This window comes from Phocoena sinus, chromosome 13 (genome assembly GCF_008692025.1).
Source record: "Phocoena sinus isolate mPhoSin1 chromosome 13, mPhoSin1.pri, whole genome shotgun sequence".
Taxonomy (NCBI): domain Eukaryota; kingdom Metazoa; phylum Chordata; class Mammalia; order Artiodactyla; family Phocoenidae; genus Phocoena; species Phocoena sinus.
In genome coordinates this window covers 81,937,284-81,957,364 of record NC_045775.1, presented here as the reverse complement: position 1 = coordinate 81,957,364, position 20,081 = coordinate 81,937,284, and the positions used below count along the sequence as shown (strand labels likewise).

At 37.3% G+C, this 20,081-nt stretch overlaps 1 protein-coding gene across 4 annotated transcripts in view; it reads left to right on the top strand.

The window, feature by feature from the left end:
• The window catches only part of TMEM131 (transmembrane protein 131), a 192,960-nt gene that overhangs the window by 137,230 nt on the left and 35,649 nt on the right, over positions 1–20,081 (top strand). For 3 of the 4 annotated variants that reach the window (XM_032652122.1, XM_032652120.1, XM_032652119.1), the window contains exons 13-25: positions 1,249–1,357; positions 2,021–2,174; positions 2,266–2,436; positions 3,492–3,602; positions 3,703–3,837; positions 6,291–6,395; positions 7,713–7,799; positions 11,196–11,348; positions 11,451–11,526; positions 11,688–11,805; positions 13,646–13,784; positions 14,499–14,608; positions 15,061–15,127. In XM_032652122.1, the coding sequence (XP_032508013.1) occupies positions 1,249–1,357; positions 2,021–2,174; positions 2,266–2,436; positions 3,492–3,602; positions 3,703–3,837; positions 6,291–6,395; positions 7,713–7,799; positions 11,196–11,348; positions 11,451–11,526; positions 11,688–11,805; positions 13,646–13,784; positions 14,499–14,608; positions 15,061–15,127 (1,535 nt within the window). The remainder of the gene's footprint in view (positions 1–1,248; positions 1,358–2,020; positions 2,175–2,265; positions 2,437–3,491; positions 3,603–3,702; positions 3,838–6,290; positions 6,396–7,712; positions 7,800–11,195; positions 11,349–11,450; positions 11,527–11,687; positions 11,806–13,645; positions 13,785–14,498; positions 14,609–15,060; positions 15,128–20,081) is intronic. The other variant, XM_032652121.1, reaches the window with a different exon arrangement.

Below are 20,081 nucleotides of genomic sequence, written 5' to 3'. Positions count from 1 at the left end.
CAAGCATGTCTCATCAACTCACGATTCTTTATGATTTTTAACTGAATTTTCTTGAGGTTTTGACCACTTCATTGCTAAAATATAACTTGATTAGATACTATGAAATGCCTGAATTATGGCCCTTGTTATCAGCCTTATGTCAGAATAAATAGCAAAAAAAAAAAAAAAAAAAAAAAATTTAAAGCATCCAGAAACGGCTCTACAGTAAAAAGCAGAAAGAAACGATGTTTAATGGGAGTTTCAAAAATCTGGATCTGCGCTGTCCGTACATAAGCCACATACTAGATGTCGCTCCATTCTTTTTGTTGTTCTTTTTTTGTGCTAAAGTTGGATAACAAACATTTGCAGAACTTACGTATAAATTCTTCTCTTAAGTGGAAATGTTCCTGAAGTACTTAAAGGGGATAAAGATACACAGCTTCTTTATTTGCTTTGGAAAGAACATCTAATGGGTACACAGATTGGATCCAACTGACTCTTTTCTGTAATTCCAGATGGAATGATTCAGAAGTGCTACAAAACTTAAAAGGTTTTACTTCATCTGTGAGGACAGTACGATGGCAGGGAGGGTATATGCCTCCTCTTACACTATAGGTTAGGGTTGGCTAATATAAAAAGTCAGAGCTCATAACTCTTGACATTTTTTGCACCAGGCTACTTTATTGGTATTTATAGCAAGACTCTGGCCACACAAGGAATGTTATTTCTTAATCCAGCTGTAAACTAGCAGTTCTCAACTTGGGGGGCTGGGCAGTTTTGCCTCCCAAGGGATGTTTGGCAACGTCTACAGACACTTTTGGTTGTCACAGCTGATGTCTAGCAAGAGGCCGTCCTGTGCACCGCCCAACATCCCGCAGAGCACAGGGACAGCCACTCTGCCACCCAACAGCGAGTTTACCTGGCCTAAAATGTTCGTAGTGCCAAGGCTGAGAAACCCTGCTGTAGGTAAAGCCAAAGCTTATGGCTGTAGAGAAAGTAGTTCAGATATAGCGCTTTTCCTCCTGAATTGTGTTCACTTGCTAATTCCTTACCTGTTTATCGCATTACAGGAAAATTAAAATATCTTCCCATTTTTGTATGAAAAATGTGATATTTCAGTTAAAATGTTGTAACAGTATTCTTTGTGCCAGTTTGAAAGCTCAGCTTCTTAAGATTTTGTCAGTTTACATGCAAAGTCACTCTCATCATCCTCTGTATAAACTCTTTGGTAGCAAAAGGTGACAGATGATGTTTTATGCTTCCTTTCAGCATCAAAGGCAAAAAAACCTTCTCAGTTTTCTGGGAAAATAACTGTTAAAGCAAAGGAAAAGAGTTATTCTAAACTTGAAATACCATATCAAGCAGAGGTTTTAGATGGGTGAGTTTTTCTCTAAAATAAACTTTATAACTTTTTTTTTTTATAACTTTTTATTAATAAATAAATTCATTGATCTTAGCAAAAGTGTAGCCAAATTCACATAAACTCCATGGAATTCGTGTTGAGAAGAACAAATTCAACTATAAAGGAGAGAAATCTCCTGTATTTTGTTTATTTTTTTTTTACTTTTTTAGAAGAAAGAGGTAAATGGGATGATATGATTTGGGCTTAAATGAAGTCTTAACGATTCCATAATACAATAGAAAAATGAATCTGTGATTTTTAAATCATTTGAAACATTTCCTTTCTGTAATTCTTTTTGTAACATGCAAGTGGCTATGGCTTATTATTAAAGTATATTGTCACTTGAAACAAAATCATTTATATTCCTTTATAGACTTGCTAAACACTGTTCTAAAATTACAGCTTTTTATAAATGGGCAATAATATATGTAGTTCATTTTCTAATTATACTTTAACCAATAATAGTTTAATGTCCAGCATGGCAGGGACTCCATGGGGTCAACCACTAAAATGTTTATAGTCTTAATTCTCTAATAACAGTCATAATGCTGAACGTAAATTATTACTCACAGCGAAAGAACTTGGATTTTAAATTAACACGTGGAAATAAAAATAATTTATTTTGTTTTTTTCAAATAGTTATTTGGGATTTGATCACTCTGCAACATTGTTTCACATCCGAGACAGTCCTGCTGATCCTGTGGAAAGGCCAATTTACCTCACTAACACTTTCAGTTTTGCGGTCCTCATTCATGATGTGTTGCTACCAGAAGAAGCCAAAACAATGTTTAAAGTATGTCTGGGAACCCTCATACTTTTAATTTTACTGATCTGCCAAGCAAATGATGCTGACACATTGTTTTTTCTCTCCCATCATTTCCTAGGTTCACAACTTCAGCAAACCAGTCTTAATTCTTCCAAATGGATCAGGATACATTTTTACTCTGTTTTTTATGCCATCCACATCATCCATGCACATAGATAACAATATTTTACTTATTACCAATGCCTCTAAGTTTCATTTACCTGTGCGGGTATACACAGGTTTTTTAGATGTAAGTATGCTATCTGCCTTTAAAATTTAAACTCCCTACACGTCTTTTGTGTTTTCAGCTACTATCAGCCAGTCGTGTTGCACACACTTAAATTTTGCTATTTCTGTGCTTTACAAGTTGTCCTAATTCCTCCCTCGTCAGTACTTACAAGATTTTCACCCTCCCAGCGGCCGTGTCTCCTCGTGATGCAGTTGACTCCTCTAGTTACGCCTCTATTTAGATCTTTTCCACATTCCACTTTCTCTCGGTTTTGCTTTTAAACTGTCATAGTCATGGGGAAGCTAAAAACGAGCTAAGTGGAAGAAAGATAATAAGCAGGGAAGAAAGACTATGGGGCGGGTGAAAAGAAAACTCTGTAGGGAAGAGATGACCCAAACCAAGAAGTGCAAGAATGAAGAAGAGAACCAGATAAGAAAGAGGGAATAGGTGGGAAAGACACAGCTGGAATAGTCACCGAAATACGGCAGGAAAGGTCTTTCTAGTACAGAAAACAAGCCAGGAAAAAAAATCCAAACAAAGCTGTGCTTAAAATTATCAATGCAAGAGTTTAGATGAGAAAGAAAACTGATAGGAAAGATAGAAAAGGAGAAAAGAAAGTGAAAACAGAGAAATGCAGTTCTCCAAAAAGCTAGCATCAACAAGAATTTTAGAGCTGAAGGGACCGTCACTATTATACCACTCCTTCTGCATTTCTTTTGCTTAAATGGTTACTGGTTTGTAGCTGCTTTCATGAATGTGTGATGTTTGCTGAGACTGAGGACTTTTTGCCTCATTCCCCAGGGCTCCACTTAACCTCACCTAGCACTTTAGTTTCCTGCTGCTTTTATGTGCCTTCAGAGGAGAACTAGCAATTCAGTAGAGGCCATGAGTGTTTTCATTTCTGAGTAATCAAAATATTTCCATTGTACAAAGTTCTTAATTATATATTATGTATGCGTATATTTACATAAAGCATAGGAACCTTAGTGTATCTTAATACAGTTACTTTTTCTTGATAGCATTCTCTTACATAAGTGTGACTTTACATTTAATCTAGTTCTTTTATATCTTTCCAGTACTTTGTATTACCCCCAAAAATAGAAGAACGTTTCATAGATTTTGGTATACTGAGTGCTACAGAAGCAAGTAACATTTTATTTGCAATTATAAACAGCAACCCAATTGAGGTAAAAAAAAAAAAAACAAACTTGTTTTTATTCTAACTCACATTTAAGGATTTTATGCTAGTGCCGCAATAATCACTTTCATATCTTTCTCTTTTTTAAGTTGGCTATAAAAAGTTGGCATATCATTGGAGATGGTTTATCAATAGAACTCGTGGCTACTGAAAGAGGCAATAGGACTACAATAATCTCAAGCCTTCCAGAGTTAGAAAAATCCTCCTCATCAGACCAGTCATCGGTAAGTTAACTCTTTTATTGTTTCCTTAAACTTAGATGTAAACCTCAAATAGAAGACTAGTGATCATAATATTTTTATGAGAGTTGCAATAGCACTGGCTGTTTGATGCTGAAAGGACCTTTTATAGGTAGTCTACTTAAACCCCTTCCTCTCATGGTGAGAGAGCACTTGAGACTCAAAGGAGTTAAGTTGTAACACAAGTGTCCTTACAGGAGAAATTCCCATGGGTAGTAAACTAACCCTGTGTTCATTGAATTCACTAGGCAGAAGAGATAGCCCTGCTCATTGATAGAAGGTGTTTTCAATTATACAGTAATGTTTCTGGTCAATTCTCTGTACTGGTTAGAAGAGAGTATCAGTGAGGCAAACATCGTTTGGTGGATCTCTGTGTGGATCTCCCTATGTACTTTTACTCTATCTTATGTACAGTTGGTCATAAAAGAGCATGAAACGAGAGTAAATGAATATAGCAGTCTAAGCCCTGACCACTACTGAAAAGAGAACTTGGAGTTTATACCTACTCAGGACAGAATTAGTAGAATCACCTTGTACGACTTCGAAGGAGCAGAACATGTGTCACCTGTAGGTTAGCATGGAACTTCTTGTGGCAGTTTTACAAAAGGAGAAGCAAATGTCCTTATGCACAGAGGTTAGTGACAAATATGCTTCCATGGAATGCCATAGGTCATAAAAATTGACTTAAGCATCCCCCAAAATAGGTCTTTTGGAGGACAATCTGGCAACATATACCACTCCTGGGAATGTTTCCCATGGAAGTAATTGAAAGAGGCAAAAGCTGTGAGAATGCACATGTTTGATAGCATTATTAGTAATTCCAGATGACTGGAAACAGCCGCATGCATAAAGTCGTGACTTTATGATGGAACATTAAAGCAAATAAAAAGCTGTAAATACGATTGTATGTCGAAATTTGGAAAAGGATTTCTGAAAAAGTGGGAAATAGTACTAAATAACGTGTATTCTAATTGCAGTTGTGTGGCATTCAGGCTACATAATCAGATATTGTGGTCGATATATGGGTGTTTGCATTTTAATAATTTATAATGTTTTAAATTTGATTCATAAATAAAGCCTCCTTTTAAAACAAAAAAAGGATATGCCCGTGACAAGTAACATTTGTCACCCCAGCTGAGGTTTTATTTTTAATACAAATTGAGTGCTGAGAAAGGATAATAATGAGACCAGCCGTTACTGTGTTCATTTCAGTAATGAAGTTACAGTAAAATTGTATGTATATCTAATCTGAGATGGTTGAATTATACTGTTTTTTATAAGACATTATAAATTAATAATTTTAGGACTCTGGATCGTTTCCTCGTACTAAATAACATGTGTTAACACTTACTACTTAAATTTGAGAGGTCCACTCAGTAACATGAAGCCTGCTTGAAACTTTAGGGTTTTAGAATTAGGTTTTATATAAAACTGTATAAACACAAAAACAAGGGACAGAAAATGAGATCACTGTTATGAACGCTTACTTAAAATAGGAAGTTGTAGTGAGTTGCCAGCTTCAAAATAGCAACTCCGTAATACGTGTTTTTTTAAGTTTGTAATGCCTAAACTTTCAACTGCTTTCCACCTGTTTGCCAAAAAGCCAAACCTATGAACTAAATAAGCATCCTGTTCCTTATGAAACACGCATTGCCAACGGCTCTCTGCATTCTTGAGACACGTGTTCTTATTTGGCTGGTTAGAGTCATGATGAAAACGTTAGAATTGCACAAATCCAACACAGAAATGCTTATAAAAGGGGGAAAGTGAGTATGTTAGGCATATCAACATTTACAAACTAAAGTACAACTTCACAAATTGAATTTCATGTTTTTTGGAAGTATCATGATTGAAAAGGTTAAGTGCCAGAAACATCAGCAAATAGCTTGAGAAAACAAGATCTACATTCTCCTTTCTTTCACATTTTTATTGCATAACTTTTCCTTCTTTCCATGATTTTTGATGTTTCCATATGATCCAATCTCAGTGGATCTGAGGACATGGTTATTAAAACATGACAGAGTTAAATTCAGAACTTGAAGCATAACCAACTTTGTATGTATTAATACTTGTGCCCTAATGTGGCCAAAGGGTTAGTGGAAGGCTGTGTCCCTCTGCTGCAGCCCTCACCCGCTTTGACCCTGCACGTACCCGGTTGGGGTGTGAGGACCACACCCCTCCCCAGCTTTGCAGCTGAGAAGTCAGCTGTTCCTCAGGGAACCGGTTTTCTCAGTAGCCCATGGAATAAGTATAGTAGATAAACATCCAGGGATGGGCATTATTTTGAGATATTTGTATGTGATGATATGGTAATTCAGTGTTACACTGGTACAGGTTAGGATTTTGAAGTCAGTTTATCACTGTAGCTTTCTTTTCCATTTTAATAGAAAACTTCAGCCAGCAAGGCTGATGAATGATGTCATTTCTCCTACATACAGGTAATATTAGCTTCAGGATATTTTGCAGTGTTCAGAGTCAAACTTACTGCAAAAAAACTGGAAGGGATTCATGACGGGGCCATACAGATCACAACAGACTATGAGGTAAGGACTTTATTTACAGGGATTCATGTCAGTGGGGTCTTTCTGAGTAATTCAGTCTTTTTTTGTTTTTATAGAAACAGAGAACTAAGTTTACTCAGAAAGTTAGAGTTTACCGCTTTCATGCCTTAAAAACTGAGCTTTTGAGAATAGTTTACAGAATATTTGTGTTCATTAGCTCATAGTTTTCTGATAAAACCCACATCTTTTGACTAAAAACAACTTCAGAAAAATGCATTTGGCACATTTAGAATTGCTGTTAGAAGCCTGCTTACAAATAGTTGTAGCATTGCACAGACCCTGACTGAAATTCCTGAGATAGGTCTCTCTCTTTTCAGAGGTCATAAATATCCTCCTGTGTAACATTTCCAAAAAGGAAGATACAATCAGGAAATCACATCTTAATTTGAGTTCTCACAATCATATTTACAGGTTCCTTGACTTCTAAGTCAAGGAACCAAGTGAAAATCAGTGAACTTTTTAAAGGCTTTTTATGGGGTTTGACATGTTGCACTCAATGAGACTTTGAAGAGACATATTTCTGCCACACCTAAATATTTTGCTTTATTATTTCAGAGCTGTTTGGGAAGTCGAGCACTGCTAAAGTCAGCAAGTTGCTACCCTTGTTCTCCTATCTTTTCAGTACATACAACCCCCACATGAAAGAAAACTAATTCAGAATAAACAGAATTGGTCATCTAATAATAAATGATATGTTGGGAGTATGTCAAATTACTTCCAAAAATAAGGAATCCACGTTTATCACTTGTGATAGGAATAAGTACATTTCATATCTTAGCAAAGTATCAGTATCTTTGTGAATTGCAAATAAGCATACGAGTTGAGATTCAAAATCTGGAATGTTCGACTCATTTTTTCAAATTAGCTTGATGTTAATTTATTGCTGAGTACAAAAAGTAGAGAGCTATGTAACTTTAGAAAATGCTGGATTTTTCATTCATTGTTTTAGGAGAATAATTGAACTTTTTAAATTAATAATCTACAAAATAAAACCTATATTATAAAAAATCTGTTCTTCATTCCTTCCCCATTGTTTGGTCTTGTTTACCATGTTTTCATCAAATCACTGAGAAGTACATGGAAATTTATTGTATTTCAGTGCATTTTATGAAGTACATGGATAGATTAAACAGTATCCATGGGTGATTTTAATTTTGCTTATCAGTTGGTTAATGCTAATATACATCCCAAGATTGGTTCTTTTAATCCCCCAAAATAACTGTCCCCCTACAACAACTGTCAGTGTCAATCGCAGACTTAAACACTCATTTCTGTGTGGTTTGCTTCTTCCTTCCACAGATCCTAACAATTCCCGTGAAAGCTGTGATCGCAGTGGGTTCTCTGACTTGCTTCCCAAAGCATATGGTTCTTCCACCTTCTTTTCCAGTAAGACAGTTAATTTGTAGCCTTCTTCTTGCTAATTTTTTTTCTCTTTGCCTTTATGTTCCTAGAATTCAACAATAAAGTCAGTTACTCTTTATTAATCACTTATTTTAAGGTAAGACATTGTACCAGCTTCTTTAGGAGACATAAAGAAGAATAAGAAATAGGCCCTTCTCTCAAAAAGTTTTCAATCTAGAATGAGAAATGGGCCCATGGTTCATAGACGTAGAGCAGGATGTAGAAATTGCCCTAAGAGGTGAAAAATAACATGCTATGAAGAAAATACATATCTTATTGATGAAGGTGCCATGTGAATTGGCTTGGAATTTCTTCTGGCAGGGATAGACAAGGGTCGGCAAGAATGGCGTTCAGGGCCCAGGGAACAACCTGAATAGAGACACAGGCAGCAGAGTCTGAGATGGCTTTAGGCAGTGGTGAGTCGTCCAGTTTTACAAGAATGCAGGGAAGTTTCAAGAGAGAAGATGGAGTGGTACCTTGGAGTGATAGCATGAAAAAAATGCAATGCACTTAAGTCCATGAAAATCTAAAGTTTTTGAGCAGAGGCTGGACATCGTCAGATTTAAGCTTTCAAGACTGGCTCTCTGGCAGAAGTAAATGTAGGACACGTCTGGGAGTAGCAATAGTGTACCTGGAAGCCAACCCAGAGACTCTGGCCACGGTCCACAAGGAAAGCGTCAAAAGGAGGTTTGAGCTTAGGGCATTGGCAGGGGCAGTAAATCGCTTTCATACCTCCACACCTTTGCTGCTCATCTGCCTTGGCTGCCCTTCCTCCTCTCCTACCTTCAAGAACTCCTTCATGTCTTTCAAGATCCAATTCCATTGTCATCTCCTCTCTGAAGATTTCTTCACTCCACTAGACAGTACTAGTTATTTCATGTGTGCTTCTGAAACAATTTGAGATTACTTCTCTGGCAGCAAGCCTCACATTGTGCTGTAAATGTTGCCTTATGTGTTGGTCTCCCCAACAAGACTCTGAGATCCGGTGGGAAAGAGATGAGGGATCTTATACCCCAAGTAGCAGGTATCTAGTAGATAATGGGTGGATGAAGGAGCCAAATAATGAAAAAGAGAACATAGGCAAGAGACATTTCAGATGAACCGTTTGAACTGTACTTGAATATCTTGAGGAGGTTATACTAATGGAAACAGGTATGGGTAGGTAGATAGATAGAGGACTCAAGAATATGACATAGAGTTTGAGCCTGGAGAACAGGGAGGAAAGAAACGGGGAAACCAGGAGGCCACCTTTTGCAGGAAGATAGTGTAGATGATTCAGGACGCCTTGGAGCAGATGGAAGTGTCTCTCAGCTGTGGTAGGAGACCTGACTGGTTAAGAGAAACAGTACATTGCAAAATCTTAATGCTATATATACAATAAAACCTAAATTCAAATTTTAGCTCCTTAAATATAAATTAGCTTCAAATATAAATTTGAATTAATAGGTTCAGCACACCTAAGTTTGGGTCTTAATTCAATCTTTGTCTTCTTATCATTCCACTTTGTACTGACTATACAGAACTCTTGACTTCAGTGTTTATCCAAAAGAACCTTCAATTGCCTTTTCAATCCATGATCTCCTTGATCCCTGCATATATCCTGGAAGGGAATAATTCAGTAGATGACAAAGTGAAAGGCTCATGGACAGAGTAAATGAGAAGGCATCTATAAAAACGAAGTGTTGGTTTTGCAGTACTTCAGATTAAGCTTTCAGATATCTTCAGATGGCTGGGAAGTCCAACATCAAGGCACCAGTAGATCTGGCGTCTGGTGAGGGCCTACTTCCTCGGTTTGCCGACGGGCATCTTCTCATTGTATCCTCACACAGCCAAAAGAGCAGACAGGGAGGGCAAGCTCTTGTGCCTCTTTTAAGGGCACTAATCCCGTTCATGAGGGCTCCACCCTCATGACCTGATCACCTCCCGAAGGCCCTGCCTCCTGATACCATCACACTGGGGGGTTAGGATTTCAACATGTGAGTGTGGGGGAGCACACAGATGTTCAGCCCATAACAGTCATGAAATTCTGTAAAATCTCTTACCAGATGGAGACTACTAGAGCCAAGTGATGAAAACTTGGTACTTCAGAATGAACATTTCAAATAACTCACAGTTTAATACTTCGTATTTGAATACGATTATAAAATGAACTTCTGTATCTGTTACCTCTTTTGATCCCCACCATACCCCTGAGAGACAAGGTGTGGACACAAGAGTAGTAGTTATTACAGGTGCATGAAGACCAGTTAACTGCCGGGAAGACACAGCTGGGTGGAGTCCAAGCTGGGACTCAGCATAGGCTTCTGCTTTCTTCTCTTATGTTCGTATCCTCACAGCAGCGTCCCCACCCTCTAACATCTTTCTACTCTAGTCAGACTGTAAATGATGAGTGTTAATCTTAACTGCACCATCATTCAACTCCTTTTACTGTTCATTTTCTTAACTTCTTTGTCTTTTTTTAAAAAAAAAAAAAAAAACATTTATTCAGCTGTGCCAGGTCTTAGTTGCAGCACGTGGGATCTTTTAGTTGTGGAATGTGGGATCTAGTTCCCTGATCAGGGATCAAACCCAGGCTCCCTGCACCTGGAGCGGGAGTCCTAAACTGCTAGACCACCAGGGAAGTCCCGACTTCTTTGTCTTTCAATACCAAATATTAGACCAGCAGGGTCTGGTCATTTTAGAGACTTCTTCAAATGGCTAGGAATCAGGTTATAGGATTCTGGTTCTGTATTCAAACAAAAGAAAGTAAAATATTATAATATGATTCTTATTGATGATTATTTGAATCATGTAATTTTTTATTTAAAATCTGGTACCCTGTCATAGGGAGAAGCATGCAGCTGATAAGAGCAATCATTGGTAATTTAATGATTTAATCTGTAGACTGTATTAATATGATGCTTGATAACCTGTGTTTTTTAAAAATGTCTAATTTCTCTTTGGCACAAATAGTATTTTTCTTTTATAAAGAAAATAGCTTTGGATTTTAGAGTTCACTTATTTCATCCTGAATTTGGATACTTTTAAGGCACCCTGGCCTTGGTATAATCAAACCTTTCTTAACAAACTGACAGTGACTGCTTCCTTTATTCAAAGCTAGCTCTGTACTTTTGTTAGTATGTGAACATTTTTACTTTAATTCATTTTTACGAGATTGCAGAGATTTGACCTGCTAATTTATCTGTAACAGGCCATAAAAACAACAAAATACGTACATTTGGAGGAGGGGCTCTGGTTACAAATTTAAAGTTTATCAACTTTTGAAAATTCTAAATGTCCTTTGAACTTTGGTTTCCTAGAAATATGTCTGTCAGCTCTAAAGTGTGTGTTCTGAAGAAAATCTGCCATTTACAGATGAGTTTGTTTGTTTTCTTCCTTCAGGGGAAAATAGTTCATCAGAGTTTAAATATTATGAATTCCTTCTCACAGAAGGTAAAGATCCAACAAATACGATCTTTGTCAGAAGATGTACGATTTTACTACAAACGATTACGGGGCAATAAGGAAGATTTGGAGCCAGGGAAAAAATCAAAGGTTTGAAAATGTTATATTTGCAAAAATTCCCATCCATTAGTACTTTGGCATTGTGACCTTCTGTGGATTTGGGATTCATGGTTCTCCTGTGCCTCTTTATAGATTGCAAACATTTATTTTGATCCTGGACTGCAGTGTGGGGATCATTGCTATGTTGGCTTGCCTTTTCTGTCCAAATGTAAGTTATCTTGCCGTTCTCTCTCATGCCCTTCCTTCACTCCCTCCCCAGAATACTCTTTAATAAAAGGCGGCCACTTTTAAGGCCCATCCCTATCTCTTGATGCTCTGGGAGTCATTTGAAGGGCTGAGTATGTCATACCATTTGTCTCCTTGGTTTAGCTGAACCCAAAGTACAACCTGGTATAGCCATGCAGGAAGATGCTTGGGATGCCGACTGGGATTTGCATCAAAGCCTGTTCAAAGGATGGATGGGAATAAAGGAAAATTCAGGTCATAAGTAAGTGGTTTTGCTTCATTTAAGTATTTGAGCTATCTTTACCAGTATGAAACATGACTTTCTAAAGTTATTCTTATATTAGGTTATTTTATTTCCCTGTAGGTAAGAAAATATGCCTGATCTTCAGGAAGCATCTTGAATTGCCATTGTAGTTGTATATTTCTCAGAAGTATGCACACTACCATTTTTGTCTTTTTTCCAGTGTTCTAGATGCTTCCTTAAAGTCAAAGGAGCTCGATGAAGTTGTCCTTGTGTAGGATAACTTGTTTACCTTAGACACACCATTTGCATAAGAAAGAAAGTTTCTGCCTACCACTGACCTCTGTGAAAGGCTAGGAAAACGCTTTCTAGGTTTAACCTCACAGGAGGAGGAGTGTCTCTGCCCCTCCTGAAAAGAACTGCTTCCTCCCTTTCCAGAGCTGAGCTGTTAGGGGTGCATGGCCCGTTCACATGGGCTCAACCTTATGTCTGTGGCAGGTAGAAAATGTCCCAGCGACGAATCAGTACCGCATCTGGATTCAAAAGCAAAGACACACTTATGTGGCAGTATAGAAATTTGATCTTTCTGTGTACTTCAGAAGAGGATTTGACTAGCAAACTGATGAAAACTGTTCTTCTCCATTGGCTGATTTGAAATGTATTTGTCAGTATCATCAAGATCTTCCAATTTATAGTACTGTAAGATTTTCAAGCCATGAATGATTAAATCTGCAGGTTTCTATTTATCTGAACTATCTTCTCTGAAAGGTTCTCTTAAGGCAAAAGAGAGTTAAATTTTAACTTTAAAATGGTTAAAATTAGGACAGAGACGACTTCTAAAGAACTCACTAAGAGAACACTAATTCAAACACTCCTTGGTCCTCTACAGTTCCATAGCAGACATTGTAAGGTACAGGTCGCCTCCACAGTTTAACATCCAATTATGAATAAATAACTTGCAGTGCTGCCCTAGGTTCATCTGCCAAGGAACCTCTTCACGCCCCGCCCCCTGAAACCCCTGCTTTCCTCTCTGTGAGCCTAGTGTTTCACTCCTAAAGACCCAGGCTCCCTGCCTGCCCTGTGCCACTGTGTCCCAGTTGCACAGTGAATGTGGCATTTTCCCTGCCCCTGCCTTTGTCTTACTTTCTCAGCGTGAATGTTACAGAGAATTCGTTACTCGTCATACAAAACCGGTACTCTCACCAGTATTAGGGTGTCATAATTCAGTAGTCTTATAGGATAAAACAGGCTTCAGTGTTTGTGCCCAGGCACCTTAGCCCCATTTATAATATTGTTTCCTTAGGGAATGTGCTCTGAGTTCTTAACCGCTGGCTTATAAATACTCATAAGTAGGGAAATAGTCAAATGAGGCCCTGAAAATTGCTCTTAACTATATATGTCTGGACAGAATCCTCATATGTGTTACCTCTTCAACTGATGTCTTCATTGTGTATCAGGATTTTGTTTTGTTTTTTATCTCAAGTGGGGAAAAAGCCATATGCCAAGCAGTGCACTGCCTTCTTATTAGTTCTACTGAAAACATTTGCCTGCTGTTGGTGTCTGGATCTTTCCACTAAACATGCAAGATCCTTTAGGATCCCCATACCGTCATGTTATCTGAATATTCCTGCCTTTTCCCTTTCAAATTCAGTATGAAAACAATACTGTACAGGTGATCAGTGATACTTTGGCAGCCCTTTGTGCCAAAATAGAGGCATCTTCATACATGTCTCTATGAAAAGCATACTTAAATATTAGAGCAAGTAAAATTTCTCAAATACACAAGTCTAATAGAATTTCCTATATTCAGAAAACTCAAATATTTCATTTTGTTACAGTGACTTACAAATTGTTTTTCTAGATTGAGCGCTATATTTGAAGTAAATACAGACCTTCAAAAAAACATACTGTCAAAAATCACTGCCGAGCTCTCCTGGCCTTCCGTCCTCAGCTCACCCCATCACATGAGGTTTCCCCTTACTAATACAAACTGCTCTTCAGTAAGTATTCAGAGTGACATCAGTTCTGGGAAATCTGTAATAGGGTTATGAAGTATCTGCTCTTTTTTTTTTTTTAATTAATATCTTTATTGAAGTATAATTACTTTCCAATGTTGTGTTAGTTTCTGCTGTATAACAGAGTGAATCAGCTATACATATACATGTATCCCCGTATCCCCTCCCTCTTGCGTCTCCCTCCCACCCTCCCTATCCCACCCCTCTAGGTGTTCACAAAGCACCGAGCTGATCTCCCTGTGCTATATGCAGCTGCTTCCCACTAGCTATCTGTTTTACATTTGGTAGTGTATATATGTCCATGCCACTCTCTCACTTCATCCCAGCTTACCCTCCAGCCCCCCCACCCTCCCTGTGTCCTCAAGTCCATTCTCTACATCTGCGTCTTTCTTCCTGTCCTGCCCTTAGGTTCATCAGAACCATTTCTATTTTTTTGGATTCCATGTATATGTGTTAGCATACGGTATTTGTTTTTCTCTTTCTGACTTACTTCACTCTGTATGACAGACTCTAGGTCCATCCACCTCACTGTAAATAACTCAGTTTCGTTTCTTTTTATGGCCGAGTAATATTCCATTGTATATATGTGCCACATCTTCCTTATCCATTCATCTGTCAGTGGACACTTAGGTTGCCTGCATGTCCCGGCTCTTTTAACGGTGGCAGTCTTTCACTTACTGTGTCTTTACTTTGTTTAAGGAAGAAGAGATTACGTTAGAAAATCCTGCAGATGCGCCTGTCTACATTCAGTTTATTCCTCTGGCCTTATATTCCAACCCTTCCGTCTTTGTAGATAAGTTAATATCAAGGTAGGCATTGCTGGTAGATTATCAGACTGTTTTCATATTAGCAGTGAATTATTATTTTACACACTTAAAACTTTATTTCAGCGCATACAGTAATAGATTGGGCTTAGAGAAATTCTGCATCTGTAATTGAAGTTGAGAGAAGGTTCTGGGGAGAGAGATGGATATTATATTAAACATCTAGAAAAGCTCCCAGTTTAAGACAAGAAAAGAATAATATAGAACTCCTTCCTAAAATCTTATAAAGAGGAAGCAAGTGGTGGAGCCTTTCAAATAGTTTAGTTTTAAAAAGTGAACAAAATATTAACTGTAAGTTGTAGCTGTTTTTTGAAGGCTGTTAATCTGATGACATCGATCCCAAGATCTGCCAAAAGATAAGCACAACCTTAGTGTTTGTAAAAACCCTTTAATTACGACGCTGTTTACAAAGAAACGTGTACGTTTTTTAATTTCAGGTTTAACTTAAGTAAGGTGGCAAAGATAGATTTAAGAACACTAGAATTCCAAGTCTTCAGAAACAGTGTAAGTATTCAGACTTCATACTATTCCAAAGAAGTAATTCTACGATGTGATCAACGCAAATGTGAAAGAAAAATGTTAACCATCCTTAAATTGGTTGAAGGGCAAGTTACTGGAGAAGTCAGAACAGTCTAGTAATTATTTTAGAGGCAAAAAGCCCCGGAAGAATGGGTGGGATTTAGATTGCCATGAGGCACCCTGGATAGAAGGTCCTGTTTGTGGGCATTAAGCATTAAGCTCATGAAGGTTCATAATAATGTCTGCCAGAACCTCTGAGATTAGTAGATAAGGTGTATACTGATAGATAATGTTTGTTTTTTATTAAGCCTCAAAACATTGAGCTTGGTCATTTAAATTTTTATTTTGGATACTTTCTAATAAGATTGTAAGCTCCGTGAAGGCCAGACCCACGGCTAGCTGTATTCATACTCAGCGCGATAGTGAGCATAGTTATAACTCAACAAGTATTTTTAAACTAATAAATGTATACATAAACTGGTTTGTTCTAGGACCAAATATTCTCTATCATACAGGCCGGGCTGAGCAGCCACTAACCACTCATGATTATATAAGAACTGAATGTGTAGGATCTGTGTCAGTCAGGAAATTAGCACTGGGAACTAAAGCCACCTGCAAACTGGCCCAAGTCTCTTGGCCTAGATGCCCTTCCCAGCCACTCTCATCCAGCCTTAAACAGCCTGTTCACACCAGCCCTGATGGCTGTGGAGCGTGCACTGATTCGGCTCTCTGGCTCTCCCTGAATCTTTGTTTGCAAGCACGTTAGTGGTGTTTTTTGTTTTCTTTTTGACGTATGGTAGGCACCTTGTTTCCCAGTTCTGGGTATAAGTTCCTTGAGGGCTTGTCTTCTACTTATATGGTTTCCTTCCCACATTTATAATACGAAGGGTGTTGAGTGAATGAGAGTAGGAATCTAGTTAATCCTCCATCATCTGAATTACTTTGAGTGAAAACAGTAAATGACCACCTCCTTTCTCTCCCTTTGCTGAGCTCTTTTTCTGAGCACGGTCCCAGTCTGTCAAGTAGCCACGGGATGCCTTCCTGCCATGCTGTGGCTTTGCTGCTTCCCATTTGGAATAAGGGAGGTTGGCTCCTAGAATAACCATGGCTTTGTACCTACTAACTTGGTCACCTCGACCAAGTAAACAAACCTTTCCAAACTTCAACTTCTTCACTTGTAAGTGAAGTTAATAATTTGTATATTACAAAGTTTTTGAACAGGTTAAACAGACCAACATGGAAGCCCTTAGATGGGTTGCTTGGGACATAGGAAGCCCTCAATGAATGTTGACTGGATGAGTCAGTCTGTGGCTCACCAGGTGGGAAAGAAAGGCAATACGAAGGTTTTCAGTATTTCATGAGCACCTACTATGTATCAGCATTGTATCACTGTATGTGTATAGTGTATCATATATATCACTATATCATATATATATCATATATATCACTGTATCATATGTATCACTATAATCAACAGGTGCATTCACATTTATAATTTCATGTAATCATTACAATAGCCAGGCTGAGCTATTACTAACCACCCTAAGAATAAGTATTTCCCTTGTTCTGTTGGTGGTGGAAAAACAAAGCTCAGAGAGAGGAAGTAACTTGCCCAAGTTCCTACCTGTGATAACTGGCAGGGCCAAATTCAAATCTAGTTCTCTCAGAGTCCAGAACCCTTGCCCATACTTTCGTGACACATGGTCATTACTGTTAGGAATCACTAATTAACCTGTCCAACTAGATGTTTTGTAGTTCTTGAAGGATTTGTGTTCTTTCCCATAGCTTTGTGTTTTAATGTATAAGGCATAAATTAGCCAAACCTTTATGGAATTGTTTTTATGTCTATTTTTAAGTAAATCTTATATAAGAAAGTAAGAGAAAGAAATTTTCTCTTTAAAAAGAGAAAGTAATTTTCAATGTTGTATTTTTATTTTCTGCTGAGTAATAGGTAGAATACTAGACTGAAATTTAGATAGTCTCATATTCTAGTCCATGCCCTTCTCTTGGAATCTTTTTTACTTTGCTTTTTCCATCCATAAAGTACCAACATAATAAGTTCAAGGCTATCTAGACCTCAAATATCTAGAAAGCTCAGTAACCAGAAATTCCTTTCACTCTGCTTTTATAAGAGAGGAAATACTCATGAGAAGTACATGACCTATATTTACCTTTTTTTATCTTACCAAATCTTTAGTGGTACCTACAAGATGTAGGTACTGTGAGAGATAGGAAGATGAATAAGAATACTCTAGACCTCAGGAATTCATTCTAAATAAGAAATGCTGGAGGAGGTCTTAGGGTGAGCTTAGGATAAATTCTATCACAGTCCTCTACAGTGCTATAAAACTGTGGATCTCAGAATATTTGGTCTCAGCATTCCTTTACAGTCTGAACAATAATTAAGGGTTTCTACATTATCTCAATTTTTAAAAATTATTAAGGACTCCAAAGAGGTTTTTTGTTTATGTGGTTTACATCTATCAATATTTAACATATTAGAAATTAAAACTGAGAGATCATTAAAATATTGGTTTAATTCATTTAAAATTATAAAATAATAATAAGCCCATTCTATTTGACATAGGTAATATAAAAATGAAAAAATAGATATATATATTTTTTAAGAACCATTTTGCAATAAGAGTAGATTGTTTTACAGAGCCCTTCAATGGCTCTCTGACTTAATATACAGATAGATTCTCCTGTCTGCTTCTGCATTCGGTCTCTTATGATACATCGTTTTTGATGAAGTATATGATAAATATCTGACCTGACCTGACACATTCATATAGTTGCAGAAAGGAGTGTCTTAATTGCTTTTTTAGTTATCATAACACCATGCACCAGTCATTCGGAAAACACTGGTTCACTAAGATATGGAGAGCTTCCAAATGTTGACACAATTCACTCTGCAGTATCCAGAAAATCATACTCATCCTTACAACCACTAATCTCATCAGGGTGTTCTTTAACTATTGGCTCTAAAGCTCACAGGGCCAAAACTCTAAATTTTGCTCAAACACTCAAATCTTACCATTGGCAGCAAATGCTTCAGTTGTTTCCTTAAAGGAACAGATGCACTTCATTTTCGTAAAAATGTCTACTAACTACTCCAGAGGCCACAACAGTGAGAGGCCCACGTACCGCAAAAAAAAAAAAAAAAAAAACAAAAACGAAAGACACACACTCACTGAATGAATACAAAAACAAGACCCATATATATGCTGTCTACAAGAGACCCACTTCAGACCTAGGGACACATACAGACTGAAAGTGAGGGGATGGAAAAAGATATTCCATGCAAATGGAAATCAAAAGAAAGCTGGAGTAACAATTCTCATATCAGATAAAATAGACTTTAAAATAAAGAATGTTACAAGAGAAAAGGAAGAACACTACATAGTGATCAAGAGATCAATCCAAGAAGAAGATATAACAATTATAAATATATATGCACCCAACATAGGAGCACCTCAATACATAAGGCAACTGCTAACAGCTATAAAAGAGGAAATCGACAGTAACACAGTAATAGCAGGGGACTTTAACACCTCACTTACACCAATGGACAGGTCATCCAGACAGAAAATTAGTAAGGAAACACAAGCTTTAAATGACACAATAGACCAGATAGATCTAATTGATATTTATAGGACATTGCATCTGAAAACAGCAGATTACACTTTCTTCCTAAGTGCACACCGAACATTCTCCAGGATAGATCACATCTTAGGTCACAAATCAAGCCTCGGTAAATTTAAGAAAATTAAAATCACATCAAGCATCTTTTCCAACCACAACACTATGAGATTAGAAATAAATTACAGAGAAAAAAATGTAAAAAACACAAACACATGGAGGCCAAACAACATGTTACTAAATAACCAAGAGATCACTGAAGAAATCAAAGAGGAAATCAAAAAATACCTAGAGACAAATGACAAAACACAGTGATCCAAAAACAAAAAAAGGCATGTGCTCAAGGGTTGAGATTTAATAAGATTAATATTTATTACTGTTTAATCAGTAACAGTTTTGGGTTTTTTTTTTTTTTAACTGCAAGTGCATGGCAGTGAGGAAGACAGTGGCTACTAGGGAAGTTTGATGCCACTGCCTTGCTTCTAGCTAAAGGGTCAGCAGTTTTTCCCACCATTGCTTTTGCTGACCATCAGTGCAAAGGTCAACACAGTGAAAAAGGCAAAGAATGTCTGTCGGTGTTCTGAAAATAGTTTTGACACCTAAAAAGACCTCTGAGATCCCCAGGAGTCCATGAATCCCTTTTTAAGAACCACCACTACAACAATTACTGAGAATTATTGAGGGCCTTAGTGATATCCCAGAGGCATTACAACATCCTGAAGTATTTTCCAAGTCATCAGAGTTTAAATTAGTTGTTTTGGCGAATATATGTATAATGTATTAACGTGTTCATCAATTACTCAGAATAGTTCATTTAAAAGGGAACCTATTTACCAACCCTTTTGGAGCAGTCAAAAGATTGTTGTCCTAGTAGACATGGACAGAGAAGAATTTTCGATGTAGGAAAAAATATTTGCCTCAGAAGTGAGAATTGAAAAGTGTGCTTCACAAAGTCTATTGAGTATGAAGTCATGTTTGTAGAATCATGCTGTTGAAGTAGATAGGTCTGTATATAGTAGAAAAATCATACAAAATGCACTCTCCTTTCACAAGTTAGCAGAGCCATGTAGAGCCATGGACATTTATACCCAAGTATTACCAACCCTTCCCCCCAAAAAGTGTAAGATTAACGTTACTTGAAATCAGAACAGTGTAACCTTATATGTGAACTATGATTTTTTTAAAAATAAAAAACAAATGTTTTTTAATTTTATCTGTAACTGTCAGGAAGTCATATTTTGATTATTAAACTAAGCTATTACTTGAACTTTAAATCATCAAGTGTTTATGAAACAGT